The 14,522-nt window shown below is 46.1% G+C and overlaps 1 protein-coding gene across 1 annotated transcript in view; it reads left to right on the top strand.

Moving 5' to 3' along the window:
• Nucleotides 1-13,060, top strand: part of LOC144736323 (polycystin-1-like protein 2) — a 28,389-nt gene extending 15,329 nt beyond the window's left edge. The window contains exons 8-15 of the mRNA XM_078618983.1: nucleotides 774-1,296; nucleotides 2,757-2,850; nucleotides 4,209-4,498; nucleotides 5,248-5,422; nucleotides 7,954-8,127; nucleotides 8,976-9,179; nucleotides 10,419-10,703; nucleotides 10,924-13,060. Of these exons, the coding sequence (XP_078475109.1) occupies nucleotides 774-1,296; nucleotides 2,757-2,850; nucleotides 4,209-4,498; nucleotides 5,248-5,422; nucleotides 7,954-8,127; nucleotides 8,976-9,179; nucleotides 10,419-10,703; nucleotides 10,924-11,477 (2,299 nt within the window). The 3' untranslated portion in view covers nucleotides 11,478-13,060. The remainder of the gene's footprint in view (nucleotides 1-773; nucleotides 1,297-2,756; nucleotides 2,851-4,208; nucleotides 4,499-5,247; nucleotides 5,423-7,953; nucleotides 8,128-8,975; nucleotides 9,180-10,418; nucleotides 10,704-10,923) is intronic.
• Nucleotides 13,061-14,522: the final 1,462 nt, after the last annotated feature.

The raw sequence follows: 14,522 nt of genomic DNA, 5'->3' as shown, positions 1-14,522 counted from the left end.
CCATACGTAGCCAACAAACTAAACACAGCAGCGCCACCAAATCATTTTAAGGTCGCACTCATTTCACATAAAGTGCTTGCCACATATGAACAAATGAACCATAATGCCTTGCTCATCTCAACACTGAAGGGGTAACGGCCCTTTCACCCGTCTAACAGGGAGACACCAATCGCGCTAGCCCGGCTAGTCTGCTCCCAGGTCCTCCACTAGAGAGCTAGGGGAGGCTAGCTGATCCAGCTCTGGCCAAGCTATGATCTCGGCATCCTTAGCCAACCAGACCGGCTCTTATAAGAGCATCGGCTCTGGGCTCTCAGGGCCGCGCCGCTGGCTTGCCCTGGTCGGTCCTTAGAAGGACAGCGAGCCAGGGGAGTCCCAGGGCCTATCCTGCTGGTCTTCACTCTTCACTGGATTAAGCTGTAATACTGGACCCTGAGCCCACCGGCTCCCCGCCTTATATAGCAACTCCCCCCTGAGGGGTGGGGCCGTGGGGGATCACAGCGCCGTCACAGCGCCCCAGGGCTAACCGTTACGGACGTGGATGTAGGCACCCTTGTGCGTGTGGGCACAACCACCCCTTGTGTGTTTGTTTGCCCTCCCGTAACACCCCTACAAATGTATACTGAACTTGTTTCACACCCTACGTAGCCAACAAACTAAACACAACAAGCATTTGGAAAGAAATGAGTTAGTCCCTCCACCAGTAGCATCAGACTTGCTTACAAATCATTACACCTCATGTTGTTTGTTGTCGTTGTTGCTGTGTTTGCGCCCAGGGTCTCCGTCTTTATGCGCCCCACACGCAGCGCGTTCTCCCGTGTGCAGCGCATCTCCTGCTGCGTGTCGCTGCTCTTCCTCACCATGATCACCAACGCCATGTGGTTCGAGACGGGCCCCAGCACTGGCTCCGGCAACGTCCAGATTGGGCCCTTCACCCTCAGCCTCTCGGAGATGCTCATCGGCCTCATGAGCAACCTCATCGTTTTCCCCGTCAGCTTCGTCATCGTCGCCGTCTTCCGACGGCAGACCTACAGCCCGGCCACGCTCCGCTTCTTCGAGACCCACGGCAAGGGGGAGGGTGACCCCGGGCCGCGGAGAAAGCCGCCGCCGTGCCGCCGCGTCACGGCGACCGCGTTCTACAAGTTCGTGGCCTGGTCCCTGGTCTTCCTCTCCGTGGTGGCCTCCGGCTTCTTCACCATCCTCTACAGCATGGAGTGGGGTCCAGACAAAGCCAACTTGTGGCTGCGCGTATTCATCATGTCGTTCTTTCAGTCCATCATCATCGTCCAACCCGTCAAGGTGAGATCGACGTTGGGTCCTTTTTGTTTTGACGTGAGAGAAGGGAATGGACCCGCATGCGGCTCTCGCCTGCACCCGTCGACAATTAAGGGTGGCCCACAATCCAAAAAAACGCGGATCACGTGGTAACGGCACTGCTTGCTTCGATCATTCACAGACAGCATTCCAGTTATTCACCAGGCTGGTTCCCGAAGCTCTTGCCTGTTGAAGTCTCTGTGTAAGTCAATGGATCTCTGTGTTAGTCTATGAATGTCAATTTGAGTCTCGGGCTAAAACCGCGGTCCGCACAGAAACATCACTGGCCCGCTTCGATTGTTCAAGATATTTGCCATGAAACTGCTCCCGAAGTCACGTATAAAGATAAAATAAGAAATTAAATAATAGCATACTACGACGTTTCGATTGCAACACAAGCAATCATCATCAGGTATAAAAAAAATAGCAACAAAAATCTAACCAGAAAACTATCGACAGACATATAAGCAGACAGATATCACAAAGATACACAGAGAGAGAACACGTATCGGCACAAAGAGAGATCGTCTCTGTGACGAGGCCTTAAATATAGAGAGGGGGCGGGGGCGGAGAGAGGGGAGGGGGCAGAGAAAAAATTTGCATGTCAATGAGTGGACGACGACGTGGTACGGTACGCAAGCTTGAAAATTAGGAGAAAGACACACTAAAATTAAATAACCTAGCAAAATATCGAAATGTAATGTAATGCAACACAGAGAGTCGGTCAACACACAATTAACGCATAGCCTGGTTGATTACGTATTTCAAAGATTGCTAAGTCACGAAAGCTCCAAAATTAAGATTGAACCACTTCTACGGGGAAGTTTTAAGCTTGTCTTTTTTCTCTCTCTCTGGTTTTTTGTTTTCTCTCTCTGCCTGTGTCCTCTCTTTGGAATTTTCACACTTAAATTCTAATTTAGCAATCTTTGAAATACGTAATCATCCACATGAACAACAGAAACATTGCTAATCAGCTCCCCACCTTATAAAAGGAGATACAATTTTCGTGTGAAAATGGATTTGACCGCCGGGTTAATTAAATCGGTGTGTCCAAACGTGTTGTGCCTTACAGTGTTTCTTAAGGGCAATTTTTGCCATATAAAAAGTGAGCAACCTTTACCGTGTTGTGTGAATATGAACCAATATGTGGGCTATTTAATTCCGCATTCTCTCAACCCAGCAAAGTTGACCTTTGCTGCCCCTCTGATGAGAAATGTTGAATTAAATTAAATGAACTATAACTACGAATTATAATAATAATTTAGTTGGCTGGAAGTGGGAGGGAAAAACAAATCTGAAAAGTAAAGCGGACTGAAAAATGTACTGGAATTGAGGTGACGATTCCGTTGGGACCGATGTAGAACTTGGCCTGCTGTGGAGACACCGACACGCGCTGGCAGCGTCGCGTAACCAGCTGTGTAAAACAACTGTTCTCTCTTCCCAAGGTTGTATGCATTGCATTTTTTGTGTCACTGCTGATGAAGAAAAAGAGAAAGCCGCTGCACATCGACGACACGTTGGAGTTGTTTAAGGACAAAGGTAAAATTATATAAATAACGGAACTGATAACTATTATCATTGTCTGAGATGGCTGAGAAATCAGGGCACTGACCTGGCACTGCTGAGATGCTGGGGTGAACTAGGCCGGGTCCTCGAGTGTAGTGAGTTCACAGTCTCAGATCACCAATGTCTGCACACACAGCAACAATAACAAAATAAGAATTTAATCACATTCGGTTCTGCACTTAATTGGGATAAATTCCAGCTCTTGAGAATGTCTGAAATATTGGTTTGACTGTCGTCGAAATTACTCAGTGGCAGGGCGGGTGGTAAGTGGCAGGGCAGGTGGTAAGTGGCACCCACGACTGTGTGGAACCAGAGGTCACTTGAATGGATCGCACAGGTAGCTCTGCGATATCCACTTCCTCCGCGGGGCCATTCTCTTATACCACAACAGTGATTTGCGCGAAGATTCCAATCAATGCGTCATCTTACGACACGATGCCAATGATAATACGGGGACTCCTCTACTTATGAACGAGTTAGGTTCCAGAGGTCTGTTCGTAAGTCGATTCGTTCGTATGTCCAACTTTACTCCTGTCGATTCCAAACATGTAAGGTTGAACTTACGACTCTCGGTCCGAATAGGCAACTGGCCGAACGGACAGGTTTGTTCGTATCTCTGAAAGTTCGTAAGTCGAATGTTCATAAGTAGAGGAGTCCCTGTAATAATACAAAACCTCTATTTTATAAACCGCCTTTCATATCGAGGTATCTCAAAGCGCTTGATAGCGCAAGGTGGAAGAGCTTTTGGGGAGAAAATACTAGGACAGGTTTTTTTTAAAGAAACCAAAATATATATTTTTATTTTATCCGGTAATGCCCGCTAAGCTATATAGCATTTTTCCAGAAGCGACCTGGCCACAAATGATAGCTTAACAAAGTGGATTATCACGTGGACATTTTTAACAGCAGCCAAATGCTCTAAACCCATGGTTTTAAATGTGGCGGGGAAAACCGGAGGACTTGGAGAAAATCCACGCAGGGAGAAAGAGAGACATGAAAACTGCAAATATACACCAGGCGTCAGGGTAGGGATCGAACCCACGAATCTCCTGTATACCGGACAAGGTAGTCAACACCTTACCACCATGACGCCTAACATAATGAAAGTGCACGATGCGGCGACCGTTTTCGTTCGACGGCTAGCCAAAAGCCGCTGCTGTTTACACTGTGGCTTATGCTTCGGGTTGTGGCTGGAGAATGTCACATGCCCGCAGGCATGTGACTGTACCGTCTCGTAACATCTCGCCACCAGCGACGCCCAACGCTTCGTCTCGCTCTCAGATACACTGACCGCTCGTACGATTTTTGGCCCGACCTTGCGTACAAACCAGCGGACACGTTCGAGTGGCCCAAAGCAGACGACCACTGCAAGCCTCCGACGCAAGCGGCGGAGCTGCCGAGCGCCGACTACCTCCCCGGGCCCCCGCAGGGCGCCAATTTGCTGGCGATGCGCCGGGCACGTGAGCGAGAGCGCGCGGCGTGGGAGCGGGCGAGGCAGCTCGTCCTCTTCCTGCTGCACGCGGCGCTGCTCGCGTTCATCGCGTACCGCGGCAGGGACCCCGACGCCTTTCTGGTCCAGAATTCTGTCCGCAACGCGTTCGTCCTCGACGGCTTCGACCGCGTGAGTGCTCCGGGGAGTCCGCTGTGTCTGCGCCGAGGGTTGTTTCCATCACTGGGGAATGGCAATGCTGTCACAGGTGCCCAGGTCTCATCAGATGTCAGAAGCTAAGCGGCGTGGGGGGGGGGTTGAGCCTGGATAGTGCTTGAATGGGTGACCACCGTGTACGTATGTATCTATGTGTATTGAACGTCTTTCGCACCATACATAGCCAACCGTGCTCATCACAGGTCCGGAGGAAGGACACGAAACTAAACGCAAGAAGCAGTCGCAAATAATCTCGTTTTTAATCTTTATTTAAAAGTGCACAGCTCCAGTGGCTTCCTAATATCGGAAGGAAAAACTTTCCGTCCGAAACCGCCGCGTGATGCGGCGACCGCCAGCGAAAGGCTGCCGCTGCTCCTGCGAGGATGATAGGCAGAGTTCGCGTGACGATGGTTTTTACTCCTTGATGAGATCAGCAGCGCGGTGGTATTACCGTTTGTCTACTCTTTGGTTTTTTCGGTAAAGTCACGTAGGTTAAAAGAATACAAATAAATTAAATCACGACGTTTCGGAGGCAACACAAGCTTCCGTCTTCAGGTGGAACCGTCACAGCAAAATTACAGTAAACCAAAATAGTAACGAAAACTTCAAATCTACCGTTTGTTTGTTTGTTTGTGGCCAAGCACTTTGTGTGTGCTTGTGTGATGAAGCACGACCTCACGATGTGACGAGCGCGACCCTTTGTGACCCTGCATTCCCGAGAGCAGGTGGCGGACGTCGGCTCGTTTTGGGATTGGATGCAGAACGGCTTCCTCCCGAACTTCTACCCCAGGGCGTGGTACAACGGGGAGAGGATGAGCTGGAGAGAACGATACTACCTCGGCGACTTCAGCACGATCCGTGTTGGACCTGGCAGGCTGCGCCAGATCAGATCCGTGCCGCGTGCGTGGAACTTCCTCCTGTCGGCGCCAACGGCAGTGGCGACTTTGTCACGGGGGGGGGGGGCGGATACCACCACGAGCGCCAAAACAAAACGATCGCTCGATACTCGCCTGGCTCGTTAGGAAGATTATAAACCACACACGCACACAGCCTGCCCCCCACGTCCACTGACCCTAATGCATGTATTCGTATGTTGAACTTCTTTCTGCACCGTATGTGGTCGCCGCCCTTGCTAATCAGAGGTGCGGAGGGGGGACAACGCAAACGAAAAACGAGCAGTGAGGAAGACTTTACATGTTAGGAACCGCGCGCTGAATAATACAACAGAGTATTTGGTGACGCTGCTGCCGCTGCTGCTGCTGCGTTGGCAGTGGTGCATAAGCACAATTAACAGCAACACTCAAAATCTAAATATTTATTGATACTCGAGGAATCCAATGAGCTATAAAGCTTTTTTTCACAAACGTCCAGTCGGTGCTGGTCAGAACGTTATGACAACAAACATTGCAAAAACACAATAGGAGTGCAAAGCATGGAAGAGGTAAGGGGCCATCCATAAATGACGTCACGCGATTTTGGCCGATTTTGAACCCCCCATCGTCACACGGCGTCACAAAAAGTCAGACCCCCCTCAAATATGACGTCACAAAGCTCTGCCCCCCCCCTCCAAAACCATATTTCCATTTTGAAAATACAACATGCTTCAGATCACTTTAAACGATTGTCATTGTAGTGCGTATTTAACGTGGCGCTGCACTCTGATGTTGTAGGAGAAAACATTTATTAAAAAGGAGGCGTTGGAAAGCTGAAATTTAGCATAAAATTCACTTGAAAATATTCAACGTCTAACTAAAACTGCAGATGTTCAGAATATATTAAAATTCTCTCATAATTATAAAATATTAAAAGTAATTATAACTATTAAAAAATACTTTCAACTTTGTAGTAGAACGAAGCAAAGTGGAGAGTACAATTATAACAATCACATTCATTTCACAGAATGAAAAGCCCTGGTAGAATAATTAGAATAAAAATGTTTAATAACAATCATTCAAAAAATTTACAAAATTTATGCTTCTCCATTCTCCCATGGAGAAGCAAAATGCTCCTTCATATAATAAATAAAGGTGACCTTAGTAAATTTAAATAATTAAATAGCAGATAATGAAAATTTATTTTAAAAAATTGTGTTATAACAATTCATTTTAATTAATATTTATTTAAAGTTGCGCATTTTTACGTGACGTCACATTTCTCAACCCCCCCTCCTCCCCTCGTCACACATCGTCACAAATGTCCGACCCCCCCCCCCCCGACCCCCCTAGGTGCGTGACGTCATTTATGGACGGCCCCTAAATACATCATTTAAAATATATATTCGAATAAAACAACTATTTTTATCTTACCAGGTATAGCCTACTGAGCTATTAGCTTTTTCATAAGCGACCCAGCCACAAATGATAGTTGAACGAAGTGACTTGTCATTATAGTGGACATTTTTAGCAGCAAAATAGCTTAAATAATCTAAAAAGGCATGTTTCTAGATAACAACATTGTGGCCGTAACATTTAAATTAGATAATAGCTGACATGTTGTGCCACGGTCCTTACTTCCTTATCACACGTCACGAGAGAGGCCAGCCAGAGTGGATAATAAGAGTTGTCGGAGACTGCAAAATGCAATGGTGCGAAAATATTTTAGAATTTTAATCGAAATTTATTTTCCAAATACTTTTTGATTCACGACGGGTTTGCCTGTTACTTAATAGCTACTGTTGCACACCAATTTAACAAAAACTGGGTCATCGGGGAAAGTAAAAAAAATGTGATTCTCATCACGTCCCACAGTGTACAGTGCAGTCACCAACTCGTATTGTTCACTCTGTCTCTTTGACCTCTCTGTGTATCATTACCCTACCCGCCACCTGTTATATATTTAGCATTTTAAGCACACATCGTTATTGACATAGTGTTTTTAATGAACACGAGGCACTAAGAACTCCACAGATAGAATTATTACCATGCCCCCTCTGCTGACTCGGCAATCAAAATCAAACTATGTATTAATACTGGGGGAATCTGATGAGCTATGAAGCTCTTTTTAACAGATGTCCAGTAGTGGTGGGTTAGCACGTTACAACAACAAACAGTACGAATAGCACGACAGGGGTGGGACTTGGTGCCCGCACTGGGAACTTGGTGCCAGCCTTCGACCCACCGTGGCACCAAACCCACAATGACACTATTTTGCAATAATGTTTCCGGAAAGCGGTGATATAATTACACAATATTTAGAATTCTACGGCTTCAGTCGTGCTGAAACTTTACAGTGTGAAAGAATTACACACGTCTGGCAATAACTATTTGGTGTTTGAACATCTTAACACCTGTTTTATTGCCAGAAAGGGTAAAACCTATTCTTATTTGTCATACTTTGATACTGCCAAAAAGGCCCCATGATATTGCATAGCATAGCTGTCAGATGGATAGGAAGTTAACCCCGCGCGTGCGCGCGTTTCGTTTGATTTTCAGAGAGCTTCAACGATGTCATGGGCTTACAGCACAAAGTGTCCGGCGGCGGAGATGAAGAAATGACCGGCAGCTTTCTGGAAGGGTGGCAGAGTGCGAATTCCACGAACACATCGGGCCAGCGGAATTATTGGTCATACAGCACCGCCCAGGCTTTACAAGGGCTCACGACAGTCGGTAAGATTGAAAACTGTGCGATGGTGCAAAGCAATCGGGGGGGGGGGGGGGTGCTGACAGACAGAGGTGATCAGGAGTTGCTTGGCTATGGTTGAAGGCCGACTGGGGCCTCACAGCCTTCAGTGGAATGCAGCATTTGTTTCAATACAAGCGAGCCGGTTTCTCCACATCCAGTAGGGTCAGGCAGAAAAAAAACTATTCTGCATATACAGAAATATAAACACAAAATAAAACTGTGAAATGTAATACGTAACGTACAGTAGCCATGAGGCTTCGTTGTTGAGAAGGTTAATACGATATTTTGTTGTTCGCATTCTCGACTATGGTACAGTAATTTTCCCAGCATTCCATGTTAACAATCTCCTGTAATTTTACCATTTGCCCCCCACGAACTTCCCTACCTCCGCGGCCAGCTACTGTGGAATCCCATGAACTTAATGTGCATGAAAACATTTGCGTTTGTGTTCGCATTATTTGTTAAAGAGCGAGTAATCAACAATACTTTTCCATCTACTTCATATGTACTATTATTATTATCTTAAATATTGAATAAAATCGCTCACTCCCAATCTAAACTATTCACTACTACTTTAAGCAACAACTGTTTTAATCTCTTCCCTTAAGACTTAAGTCAACTGGCGCCCGTGTGCCATCACAGGAGACCTTAATAGAGGGTTTTTTTGTGTTAGATCGCTTAAATATACATGTCATTAAACCTTCCACCATCCGACACAGCCAATTAGTAAGGGTTGGTCACGTAAACAAAAACGTGCAAATTTCGTTACGAGCTCAGCCACACCGGTTGGTTGTGTGTTGGAGAGTAAACCCAGAACGTTTACAATTCACAGGAGACCTCGCGCTCTATCCGGGAGGAGGGTTCGTCGCCGAACTGGGGTTGAACCTCGCGGATGGCACTGAGATCGTGGCCAACCTGAGCTCAGCTTCCTGGCTGGACCACAGCACGAGGGCCGTGCTGACCGAGTTCACCGGCTACAACATGAACACGGACCTCTTCTGCTCCGTCACCCTCCTCCTGGAGTTCTCGCAAGGCGGTAAGAAGAGGGCCCCTCTACGGGGTATTTTGGCCTACTCTTCCAAGCTGGCTGAACGTCTTGGAAGAATCTTCTTGGTTCTTTCGGTAAAGTCACGTAGAAGGGAAGTAATAAAATAATAAAAATAAAACATAATAATTGTATTATGTTTTATTTTTATTATTTTATTACTTCTATGTTATGTTTTATTTTTATTATTTTATTACTTCCCTTCTACGTGACTTTACCGAAAGAACCAAGAAGATGAATCCCTGCAGTCACGAAAGCTTTAAGTCTTGGAAGAAGTTCGAGTACTCACACTCTACCCCACCGCACACACAAACTGCCAATCCACTAACTATGGTGTATCCATTTATACTGTTGGGTTCATGGAGACGTAGATTTTAGTTTGATTCTACCAGGTAAGGCCAACTGAGCTACGTAGCTCTTTTTTAGAAGCGGCCTGGCCATATATGATAGCTCAATGAAGTGGCGTATTATGTGGAAATTTATAGCAGCAGCCAAATACTCAAAGCTTATGTTGATTCTAAATGTGGGGGGGAAAACCGGAAAACCCATTGAAAAATCGAATTCCAAATATACAGAAAAGCATCATGGTCAGGATCTAGCTCACGGCCTCCTGCATACTCGGCAAGACAGTTAACATCTCGCCACTGCGGCACCTTTTAAGAAACTTGCACCATTGTTTCATCTCCCGTGCGGGGAAATCGAACCGGTGACTTCTGGATCGCAAGGCCAGTGGGTTGACCATTAACACCACGGCAGTATCACCATTCTTCAGAACATTATTATTATAATGACAGCACAAGAATGTGTATTTACTTCACATATGTTATCCATAAGAGGTTTTTTGGTTAGTTTGCGTAAATATAAATCTGTCGTTAAACCCGCCACCACCCAACACAGCCAATTAGTAACGTTTGTCACGTGACTAGTACAGCACACCGGTTGTGTTGGAGAGTAAATCCACAACATTTACAATTCGAGTACAACGTTTCACTGGTAATTACAACCAGCATCGTCAGGCGACAGCCAGAGTTGTGGAGAAATCCACAACTCTGATGTTTTCACTTGTGAGCCAATCAGGTGCGAAAGGCTGGGGGGTTAGGCTGGTGTTAATGTATGCATATAAATTACAATTTATTTCTACGCGACCTAACCCAGTAACCTCTATTACGGGTAATATTGGTCGCAAAATCCTACGTGTTAAATTGACGTATGTTGTTCACTGTTTTTCAGGCGGTGCGTATGGGCACGCATACATCCACGTGTTTAGGATAGAGAGCTTCGTGGGAAAATTGGAAACCCTGACTGGCGTAGTTTACATCGTCTTTGCCGTCTTGCTGGTGATCATTGCCGCCACGGAGGCCCTGCGCTTGTCCGAACTTGGCGTGGCGTACTTCAAAAGCTTCTGGAACATCGTGGAGCTGTTGAGCATCACGCTTGGTGCAGCCTCTGTGGTCACTTACTTAATCAAGATGAGCGTGGCCACGCGCACGCTTGAGAAGTTCAGAACGGATCCGCGTAAGTTCTTCACAAACTTCCACGGGCGGGTCTCTCTGGACCGGTACGTTTAACGATCATCTTTGATTTGTTCATCCAAAGTGGAGCTGGGGTTATATATCCCCCATTATTGTAAGTGCTGTAATCGATGAGTCTACAGATTGCCGGCACGATTACTCGATCTCAATGGACATCGTTCAGAGTGCAAAATCTCAATGGGCCCTTCTCTCTTCTTTTATAGACAGGTTTGTCAACTTTCAGGAGCTGGTCACATGGGACCGGCAGCTCTCTGAACTGCTGGCGACCCTCGTGTTTGTCAGCACCGTCAAGTTGCTGGGCCACATGAAGTCCCTCAGGCAATTCGAGGTGCTCGTCGGCGCCTTCTCGGAGGCGCGGGACCACATCCAGGGCTTCGCAGTCATCGTGCTCGTCGTTTTCTGCAGCTTCGGCCAGCTCACCAGCCTGCTGTTCGCCGGCTCGCTGCGGAACTACCGCACGTTCACCACGTGCCTGGAGCAGCTGTTCTCCCTGCTCTTGGGTCAGCCGGGCTATGGCGAGCTGTATGCAGCCAACCGCGTCCTAGGACCTCTGATTTACTTCGCCTTCACGTCTGTGAACACCTTCGTGATCGTCAACTTTTCGCTGGGCATACTCTCCGCGGGGTTCGTCAGCTTCCGAAGGGGCCTGCGGGAGCAACCGCACAGCTTGGGGTTGCACAAAGTGCTGTTGAGCAAGATCAGGGCAGTGCTTGCAGCTGTCCCCGCCTTGAAAGGATTTTTTAGGCCAAATAAATAATTCATGTCTGCCACAGACGACTTACGTATGTATGCATGTTGAACTTCTTTCGCGCCATATGTAGCCAACCGTGTTAATTGGAGGTGCGGGGAAAGGACAATAAACTAAACACAAAAAAAGCAGTTCTTAAGAATTACCTTAAAAATGCATATATAAGATATTAAATATGTGACAATTATAATAACATATCTCCTTATATTATCACTATATCTCATTGCTTTATCTGTCATCGCTTTATCTCTCATCGTGTTATCTCTCATCGCTTTCTCTCTCAACACTTGCACTCTCGTAACTTTGTCATCGCATTCTCTCTCTCGATCCCATCGTGTAGAGTTCCAGATGTGATTTGTCGGAGCTAACAAGTTCGTGAATAACGAGGGAATACTCTCTATACATATCAGGAGATACCTTCGTTATGCCAAACTTATTGTGTCCCAAACTTGATTTGGAGCTTTCGTGACTGCAGGAATTACTCTTTGGTTCTTTCGGTAAAGTTACGTAGAAAGAAAATAAATTAAATAATAGCATACGACGTTTCGATTGCAACACAAGCAATCATCATCAGGTACAAATGAAAGAGAAAACAAACCTAGTAAACTTAGAAATATAATGCAATACAACACAGAGTCGGCCACCAATATAACGCTACTGCCACCTTTAGCCACGGACCGTTCATCCAGTTGGTGTATCCAAGTCTGTACCCAGACCCAGGTCACACAAGCACAGCGGTGACACCTGTACCTGTCCGTGGGAGCTCGCCCTCGTCTACCCACACTGACCAGTGCGGGGAAGTATGGTCATAAAACTCCATGACTGACACGGTGTGGGGGGGAGGCCTTACTCCAGCGGTGGATGTACAATGTTTATTAATTAATATTATCGTTCTATAAATATCTGAATGTCATTTTTGGAAAAAAAATCGTTCCACGTGTGAATTTGTATCTGCAAGCTGTCGAAGTAATACAGTCCCACACGCCTGTTACCTAACTTATTTAGTTTATCATTAAATAACCTTATTACATTTTCAGATTATATCTCTAAACAACTACAGAAGATACAACAGTTTATTCTAGATGTTTGACAATATCATTTGATGTGGAAATAAGTCTGAAAAGGACCTTGGCAAACTTGTGTTTGCACCCTTCATCAGTGTCGCTTCTTTGTTGCCTTGGCCATCGCTTAAGGTTGATGAGCGGTAGACGACAGCACTCCGATGTGGTTTTCAGGTCGTAAAACACGTCGTTTGGCACGATGTCCGACGTTTCGCCCCACGTGCTGGGAGCTTCTTTCAGGAACTGTATTGGACTGATATGATCCATTCCCGAAGAAGCTCCCAGCACGTGGAGCAAAAAATGTGGACATCGTGCCGAACGACGAGCGGAACGGCCCCAATAACACGTCGGAGAGCCGTACAGCACAAACGCAAACACATACACAGCATATCCTTAGGTTTTTTCGGTAAAGTCACGTAGGTAAAAACATTAAAAAGTAAAATAAAATAAAAAATCACGACGTTTCGGAGGCAACACAAGCTTCCGTCTTCAGGTGGTACCGTCACAGCCACGATAGCTGTATCAAGTAAATGAGAGATTTCAGGAGTTACCACTGCGTTTATATAATGGTTGGAGAAGGTGGTGGGGCATGGGCCGCATCTTTATTATTAATATGGTAATGTGAGGCTTGAGACTAAGAATAGACTGCATAACAAAGGCTGAGCCTTATGGAGAGGTGCGGTTTGTGACTCAACCTGTAACATAGAGACCAACACTAAACATAAGGCTCAGCCTTTGTTATGCAGTCTATTCTTAGTCTCAAGCCTCACCTTACCATATTAATAATAAAGATGCGGCCCATGCCCCACCACCTTCTCCAACCATTATATAGACGCAGTGGTAACTCCTGAAATCTCTCATTTACTTGATACAGCTGTCGTGGCTGTGACGGTACCACCTGAAGATGGAAGCTTGTGTTGCCTCCGAAACGTCGTGATTTTTTATTTTATTTTACTTTTTAATGTTTTTACCTACGTGACTTTACCGAAAAAACCTAAGGATATGAATCATTGCAGTCACAAAAGCTTCAAATCTAGAATTAACGTACACAGCAGTATGTACGTTGAACTTATTCCGCACTGTACGTAGCCAACCATGCTATTCGGAGGTGCGGGGAAAGGACAACAAACGAAACACAAAAGCAGTTCTATAGAAATTAGTTTTCAACATAGATTTAAAAGTGCATAGTTCCAGTGGCTTCCTAATATCGGAAGGAAGAGCGTTCCGGACGGCGGAAGAGAATCTGAAAGCACGCGATGCGGTGACCACCGTTTTTGTTTCATGGCTGAGCCAAAAGCTGCTGCTGTTACTGCTACGAGGATGACCGGAGTTCACGTGATGGTGGTTTATGCTCTTTGATGAGATCACAGAAGGTATCCTGGTTCATTTGCGGCAAGCACTTTGTGTGTGTGTAGTGAGCGCCGCCGTTGAAGCGCGCCGCGATTAATCGTTTGGCTAGCGGTTTCGAATTATTAAAACCAAATTCAGCGCGAGTCTCCCAAGCAGAAATTGGCAGCGGTAGACAATGACAGCTACACTGCGCCGATGATGTCCTGGTCGTGATGAAATGGTGATGCAGTTTCCTTGACGTCTATCTGCTGCCGTAAATTTTAAAAAAATCCGTGTTCTAAGGGTCTCGCTGAGCTGCTGGTTGACCTGCTGAGTCATCACCACAAAGCTGTGCACAGGAGGGGCGCTGTCATCTGGACATGCAGAGCACGCTGGGTTTTCTTGGTAAGATTTTTTTTGCTGTTGAAAAAAATAAAAACATTTTGCCGGTATATCGTGATTTTTTAACCTCGTGTATCGTCTTGAAACATGCAATGAATAAATAATGAAACGTAACACGTGCGTTGTGATATATTCAAACGGGCATCTTGTGGTGAAATCACGCGGAATGTGAATCATCCCATCAGATTTGAGGAGCTAAGCAGGTTTTGAGCCTGGATCGTGCCTGAATGAGCGACCGACACTACATGACAATACAGGTGGA

Source organism: Lampetra planeri, chromosome 60, assembly GCF_965212315.1.
Source record: "Lampetra planeri chromosome 60, kcLamPlan1.2.h2, whole genome shotgun sequence".
Classification (NCBI taxonomy): domain Eukaryota; kingdom Metazoa; phylum Chordata; class Hyperoartia; order Petromyzontiformes; family Petromyzontidae; genus Lampetra; species Lampetra planeri.
This window is presented reverse-complemented; position numbering and strand designations above follow the sequence as displayed.